Here is an 8663-nt window from a genome sequence, read left to right on the forward strand (position 1 = left end):
GTTGTTGCTCTTGTTGATGATGATGATGTTGTTGTTGAGGCTGTAGGCTGGCCAAATCTTTAGCATACTAGGTAAAATGTTTAGCAACATTTTGTCTGTCTATATGTTTTGAGTTCAAATTCTACCAAGGTAGATTTTGCCTTTCATCTGGTCGATAAATTAAGTACCAGTGAAATACGGGGGGGGGGCGATGTAACTGACTCATCCCCTCATCAAAGTGACTGCCCTTGTGGCAAAATTTGAAGCCATTATTATTATCATTATTATTATTATTATTATTATTACTTCTACTACTATAACAACTGTGTTTCTTTCAGTTGGATTTTATGCAGAAAAGATCCCACCCTGGTTACAATGGCTAAAGAACTTGTCTTTTATTGCGTATTCTTACAACATTTTGGTGATGCTAGAATTTGGAAATGACATACCTATCAAGTAAATATACTCTGTTTTTCTACATCAAATTTTTTGTCTTTCTCTGTTCTAAATCTCTGATTCCCTCCATTTTGGTTGTAAACCTGACCAGCATTATCATTGTTTTAACATCCACTTTTCCATGCTTGCATGGATTGGACAGAATTTGTTGAGGTGGATTTTTCACAACTGGATGCCTTTCCTGTCACCACCCCTCTTCTGTTTCCCAGAAAAATTAATATTCCCCATGATCAGATATGATTTCACAGAAGAATAGAAATGAAGGACATCGCTTACATCAGGGGTTTTCAAACTGTGGTCCGCGGACCACAGGGGGTCCGCAAGGACAAGACAGGGGGTCCGTGGACAGCAAATACTTTTTATGGGCAATTTGATTTTATATATGTTTTTTAATCGAAATCTTTTAATCGACAATAAACCTATTTGTTAAATGCTGTTAAATAAATAAATGTAAAAATATATGTTATTTTAAGCAAATATTTATGTATAAATTTCATAAGCGTTTATAAGGTAAAGCCTGAAATATAAAGGGGTCCGCAAGTCAAAAAGTTTGAAAACCCCTGGCTTACATGACAGTGACTCTTGTTTACAACTAGCAAGTGAAGTCAAAGCAAAAAGACAGTAACACATAAACACACACACACATGCATAACAGGCTTCTTTCAGTTTCTGTCTACCAAATCCATTCACAAAGCTTTGGTTGGCCCAGGGCTATAATAGAAGACACTTGTCCAAGGTACCATGCAGGGGGACTGAGCCCAAGACCTTGTGGTTGGGAAGCAAGCTTTTTACTGCACAGCCATGCCTGAATCTATTAGTTTGCTAAAATACTCTCACGTTGTTGATAAAATGTTCAGACACAACTCCATATATTAATACTATATTTCAATTTTTGAGCCCCAAATTCCACATTTGGGCAATACATTATATGTCCCCTATCAAATGACTGCTCTTTAATATAGCTCCCATCCCTTCACTTATTTGAATCTTCTCAGTCGGTATACTTGATACCCTGCAAAAATAGTTGACGATGAAGAGTTATTTCCTCTTGGAAATAGTTTGTATGCAGGAGTTGTTTCCACTTGTGCTTGAACGAAAATGTCTGAAATTGCTCAATTCACCTTGCCGTAAATAGGTTCTATGAATAGATACGTGTGGGATACCATTATAATGAAGACACTTGCTCAAGGATGAACAATGGGACTAAGCCCAAAACCACTTGATTGCAAAGCCAGCTTCCTAACCACACCTACATGTTGTTGTTGGCACTCTGTCGGTTACGACGACGATGAGGGTTGCAGTCGATCCAATCAACGGAACAGCCTGCTCGTGAAATTAACGTGCTAGTGACTGAGCACTCCACAGACACGTGTACCCTTAACGTAGTTCTCGGGGATATTCAGCTTGACACAGTGTGACAAGGCTGACCCTTTGAATTACAGGCACAACAGAAACAGGAAGTAAGAGTGAGAGAAAGTTGTGGTGAAAGAGTACAGCAGGGTTCGCCACCATCCCCTGCCGGAGCCTCGTGGAGCTTCAGGTGTTTTCGCTCAATAAACACTCACAACGCCCGGTCTGGGAATCGAAACCGCGATCCTAAGACCGCGAGTCCGCTGCCCTAACCACTGGGCCATTGCGCCTCCACATACACTCTGTTTATATAAACTACACCACAACAGACATTGGTACTTCACAGTCGTCTGACCCGTGGGATCCACTTAACTGTTAAACCCATGCCAGCATGGAGTATGGGTGCTAAATGGTGATGACAATATGATGATATAGACATAACCAGATAATTAAGTAGCTGACTTCAGAACCGTTTGATTTAAGGTTTGTTTCCACTGCGTGGACACTGTCTAGTGTCTACTATTATAGCTGTAGATTAACTATCAGAGTTGATAAAATAATTTACCAAAAATCTAACTTTATTGATAATCAATACCTCTCAAGAAGATAGTTGTTACGTTGAATAACCTAATTCTCACAGTGTCCAAATGTCTCAGAGCTACATCTGATACCAACTAGGCGGGACCAAATTAGCCTTGCCAGAACACTAATCCCTCTTACAGACATGCCCAACATGTATACACTCTGCATTGTATATATTATTGTTGTCTTTTTCTGTTAGTAAACTTGAATATGCAATTTTTGTTACAGGTGCCTGAATCTAACTACAGCAAGCAGCTTCGGTCCTTGTAAAAATTCTGTAGCTACAGTTCCAAGCTACACTGTCGTGGAAACAGCCAACATTGATATCCCACTTTATGGCAATATTATTCTTCTTCTCTCCCTTCTTGTAATAGTCCGGTTCATTGGATATTTGATTCTACGATTCAAACACAGACCAGTAACAGCAAAATGAACATTTGTACCACATATATATAAATCTAAGGCCATGGTATGTAGCAGTAGGTTCCTGTGTGTATATATATACATATATACGTAGGTTCCTGTATGTATGTATATATATATATATGCATTAAAACCAAGGTACATATAATAGTAGGATCCATTCAATGTGGTATGTATGTATATTTGGCTAAGCATCCACATAAGAACAGAATGCAGATCTCCGTGTTATTCTCATTCGTATTTCAGGTAAAACATCTTGCTTGAATGGAACCATTATTTCCTGCTAGGAATATATATGTATCACATTTAAATGTATAATAAATAAATAACAGTTGGCTGATCTTTCATGATCAGAGATATCCATCAACGGGTGATCAGACATGTTGTCTTCATATTAGAAGCAAAATAAAATTTTTTAAATCTTAATGTAACCCTTTTTTTTTTTGGTTTCTATGATTGTTTTAAAGTCAGTTAACAGTGTATATCATATGGGCTGTTACTAAGAAGCCTTAATTAGACTAAGTTAAATACCTCTGAATATATAATTATGGTCTTCTACATTTCTGTCTTTTATCTTTTACTTGTTTCTGTCATTAGACTGCGGCCATGCTGGGGCACTGCCTTCAAGAATTTTTAGTCAAATGAATTGACTCCACTACATATCTTTTTCTGAGCTTTGTACTTATTCTGTCAGTCTCTTTTACCAAACTACTAAGTTACGGGTATGTAAACACACGAACACGAGTTGTCAAGCGGTGGTTGGGGACAAACACAAACACACAGATATACATATACATGCATATATATACACACACACACACATATATATATATACACACACACACACATACACACACACTTGTGGATATATATATATGTATATATATATATATATATATATATATATATATATATATATATATATATATATATATATATATATATGCATACATATATGTACATACATATATATATATATGTATATACACGTGCATATATGGGCACAGGACACCACAGAACGTAAACAACATAAAATACGAAATACAAAAAGATGGAATACAAACTTTTTTTTGCAAACAACGAAGGAAACAAATGGAAAACAAGACAAGCAACATAAAAAAAAACGACCCTTCATCAGTTGTCGACTGCTTTTCTACTTCGTATTTCGAGCAATTATATATATAATAGGATCAACTTTGTGTTTTACCCTGCTAGGTTTCATAAAATATGTACCGTTATATACTGGGACTTGATTCTATTGAATATAGCCTTTCACTACAAATATATGATCTTTATTCCATTGAGTTTAAATTCTATCAGAGTGAATTTTTCCTTTTTATCTTTCTTATATCAGTTAAATACTTGGGTCTCTCCTATAAATGTGTAGCATTGGGCCAATGTTAGAAATAATTATATCCATCTGATTAAAAAAGAAAAACAGTTAAATTGTAGCTCCCTCTAGTAATGGCAGTTAATACAAGGGAGATAACCATCCCTTCGCAACAAGGATTAGAAATTTGAATTTAAAATAAGGGAATTATGAGGAAAAGGTTGTATAGAATTCATTTGTGTATTTTTTTTTCTTTCCTTATTCTGAAATTGTTACAATTTCTTGGTGTAACAATGTTTATGCCTCACACGAACAAAAAGTCTTGCAGCTCAGCAGTTCGTATGGAGTTGTGAAATAAAGTGCCTAACTTGAAACACAAGATAAGGCTGTTGTAAGGAAGGACACTCAGCTGTAGAATACTACCTCAATAAGCCTCATTCAACATATGCTAGCATGGAGAAAACAATATAAGAACTATAATTACATTAACGTGGTATTATAAAAATTTATTTGAGACAGGAAAGGGTAACTGACCTATTGATAGAGACATTGTGAACATAAAATATAATAGCAATCTGTATATGATACTTAAAGCAGATATATCATTAAAAGCCTAATTTACTGTGATAACACTGTTTGGCTATAATTAGGCTTTCATTGATGTATCTGCTTTAAGTATGATATACCAATTGCTGTTTTAAACTACTGCTTCTGTTGTACATCATGAATAAAATATACTATTATTAAAATAGAGAAACAATTTATAATGTCTAATATGAGAAGAGAGAATGGTAGTTGCTGTGTTGTAGAGTCAGTAATGCAGTCACTCAATAAGCAATAGATTCATGTTTCATATCCTTTGGTGAACCTATCACTCTTTTCTGTTTATGTGTCTAAAATTTCCAACATCTTTGTACAACTGTTGTAGCAGACAGTCACAAACCTCCATCATTCATTGCTGCGACTCTCATCCAGCTTTTCAACATCAAATAATGACCCCATGGTTTGGTGGTTAATTCTGGCCATCAACGACATTTGAAACCTTAAGTAGAATTTCCAATCAGAATGCAAAGAATTCCACAAGGCACCTTGTCCTGAAAGTCTAATAATGAGTAGTGTAGCAGGTGTGATGAAATGCTTTTATGGAAGTGGCACTTTCAGGTCTGCTGTAAAAGCGTGTATAGGTTTGGGGGCCAAGTGAATGAGGTGGGGAAACTCAGGGGCCACTTTGGAAGGTACTGCTAATAATTCCATGAATCCACTGCCCTAGAGTGGTATAATAGTCATAACATCTAGTCATGTTGTACGAAAGCAATAAGTACCTGTGTCCCTATTGAATTTTTTCATATCACAGATTATTATGAGCTATCTTTTAGTCTCTCTCTCTCTCTCTCTCTCTCTCTCTCTCTCACTTTCCACACACACACACATACAATATATTTATGAAAAAGTGGATGTGATGATCTGTGCATGTATATATATACACCCGAAGTCATCAATATATTTTACAAATTGAAAATTTATGAGTGCTCCTGTTTTTGCCTTTGCTAGTATATTTAAATACTTTTGTAGTTTTCATGCCCTTTTGGCAAATAAAGAAAATTTGGAGTCTTCTCCTGCAATGTTAGACAAAAAAGAAAATTTGGTTCCTGTTTTTATTTTTGGACTAAGTATACTTTTTCTTTGTGTTACCCACATCCAAAAAGTTGCTTGATCTATGTCATGTCACACCTCATGAGTAAGTAAAAAGTAAAGTTCTTTGCCATGTCATGTACAATTCTACATAGAGAGGACATAAAAAAAAAAAAATCAACATGTCATATAATAATTCCATCGTCAGAGATTCTGTATTATAATTAATTTTCTTATAACAAAGTAAAGAAGGAATCTTTACAAAGTCACTCAACCTGATACATCATCATCATCATTTAATGTCTACTTTCCATGCTGGCATGGGTTAGCTGGTTTGACTGGAACTGGTAAGCTGGAGAGCTGCACCAGGTTCCAGTCTGATTTGGCATGGTTTCTACAGTTGGATACCACTTCTTAACACCATCCACTCCAAGAGTGTAACAAGTACTTTTTACATGCCACTGGCATGGGTACCATTTACATGACACTGGCACCAAGGAGCAGTCAACACATTTCTGAGTATTTGTGCAGCTGTGAGATCATCCAAAATCCAATAGTTGATGTCATCGATCCAAGCTGTTCTTCTACCAAAGCAACATTTTTGTTCTAATGGTCGTTATTACTAGCTAGTGGATCTTTATTATCGAGTGTCCATAATACTGAGATGTTTTACTGTTCTTGATCTGGCTAACAGACCTTTCTCTTCTCACATTTCGATCTTTTCATTCGTTCTATCTTTTACTCATTTGATAAGAACACTTCGTTATAACAGTAGTTCAGACGCGTTTAATAGGCGGAATATAAACACTTGTGACATGCTCGCATTTAAAATATACTCCACCATAAAACATTCATCGAACCATTATAATGTTAAAGTAACTTCCCAGTAAAGATTCTAGTTGTTTGAAATGTTTCGTTACACATCCTGAGACTCATTCAGAGAAGAAGACACGTGGGATAGAGAGTCGCCGAAGAGGTCATTAGAGCTGTCAGCCAAAAATCAGTTCGAACGAAGCAGATCTATAATCACTATCTTTCGGATGTTATTTGTAGGACTGACTACATTAGTCAAACACACACACACACACTCTCTCTCTGTGATAACGGGTCGTAATCTGAGTGAAATTCGGTGGATATTTCGAACTAATCGATAGAAAGCGTAAATTCTCACTTGCTGACACGGACGACCTATTCATTTAATTCGCATTAAAATAATCCTGATTATCTCCCCATAAAAGTTTGTGTTATCTCCCCTGGGGTAAGATTCGCATGGATTATATCCCTTACTTTGATTTCCTAAGATTAGGAAGCACACACACACACACACACACACACACACACACACCGCGTGCAGTTTTTCCAAGGTTGATCAAAAGTCACCTGACAGTAAATCAAAACCATTTAATTCCAAGATTTATATGCGTTTAACAGCTGAATGAATTTAATAAAAGTATCTGAAATTGTTCAAACTGAAGACCTTCTTGAGCAACACATTTTTGCATTCGAGTCAATACAGAATTACAGAAAGAACTGATGGAATTTTGATCTACTGTCGGGTGACTTTTGGCCAACCCTGTAGTACATAGTACACGTACAAAAGAGTAGTCGAATAAATACCATACAGTATTGAGTTACACATTTTTATGTGTTCTTTCATTCAGTCTAACCTCGATAGAACATGTACTAATCATTTACAGTGTTTGATTCAATTGGAGATAAAATTTCTCTTCAAACGTTTTGTATTTCAGCCAACATAAAGAAAAGGCAAAAATACATTATTGCCTTGGTTTCAAAGAGTACTCTGTGTGTGTTTGTGTGTGCCTGTGTGTATGTATCTATATACAAAATTTTTTCAGTATTTTCCAGTATTTTACACTATTTTCTGATATTTTTAACTTTCATATAAAATATAACATCTACAAATATACTTTTAAGTACTGGAATATGCAGATGTTCTTCATGAGGACACTGTTTGGATCATAACCCTATCTACATACTAGGGTAAAGACCCCTTTCAGTCATGAATGACCATGGGATTGCACCTAGAAAGTTCCCCTCCGAGGCACAAGTCCAGGCAAGGTTGTTTATGGAAAACCAGCAGTTGCTCATGCATACCAGTCTCCTCCCCTCCATGCCACTGATATCATCTTAGGGAAAGGCAAAAGTTGATACAGTTTGGCACTAGTGACAACACAACTCTTTTCTATAGGTGAGTGAACTGGAGCAACGATAAGTAAAGAGTCTTGCTCAAGAACACAACACACAACCTGGTCCAGGATTGTGAACCTGACATTCTAACCACTGAGCCATATATGTTTATATATATATATATATATATATATATATATATGTTTATACATAACGATGACCACTAAAGTGGACATTTAATGTGCTAGAAGAAGATCACATGTTGTGTCTACTAAGACCTAATAGTTCTCAGTCATTTTGACTGTGGCCATGCTGGAGCACCACCTTTTAGTCAAAGAAATCGACCCCAGGACTTATTCTTTGTAAGCTTAGTACTTGTTCTACCGATTTCTTTTGCCGAACTGCTAAGGTATGGAGACGTAAACACACCAAGATCAGTTGTCAAACGATGGGACAAACAGACGCAAACACACAGATATACATATATATCGTCGTCGTCGTTTAACGTCCGCTTTCCATGCTAGCATGGGTTGGACGATTTGACTGAGGACTGGTGAAACCAGATGGCTACACCAGGCTCCAATCTGATTTGGCAGAGTTTCTACAGCTGGATGCCCTTCCTAACGCCAACCACTCAGAGAGTGTAGTGGGTGCTTTTATGTGTCACCCGCAAAATATATATATATATATATATATATATATATATATTGCTGTCAATAAATAAATAAATAAATACTTTAAGGCCCAGTGCATTGATTTGCCC

At 36.3% G+C, this 8663-nt stretch overlaps 1 protein-coding gene across 1 annotated transcript in view; it reads left to right on the forward strand.

Moving 5' to 3' along the window:
• The window catches only part of LOC106872486 (uncharacterized), a 56089-nt gene extending 52873 nt beyond the window's left edge, over positions 1 to 3216 (forward strand). The window contains exons 13-14 of the mRNA XM_014919501.2: positions 318 to 435; positions 2596 to 3216. Of these exons, the coding sequence (XP_014774987.2) occupies positions 318 to 435; positions 2596 to 2800 (323 nt within the window). The 3' untranslated portion in view covers positions 2801 to 3216. The remainder of the gene's footprint in view (positions 1 to 317; positions 436 to 2595) is intronic.
• Positions 3217 to 8663: the final 5447 nt, after the last annotated feature.

Source organism: Octopus bimaculoides, chromosome 4, assembly GCF_001194135.2.
Source record: "Octopus bimaculoides isolate UCB-OBI-ISO-001 chromosome 4, ASM119413v2, whole genome shotgun sequence".
In the NCBI taxonomy this organism is placed as follows: domain Eukaryota; kingdom Metazoa; phylum Mollusca; class Cephalopoda; order Octopoda; family Octopodidae; genus Octopus; species Octopus bimaculoides.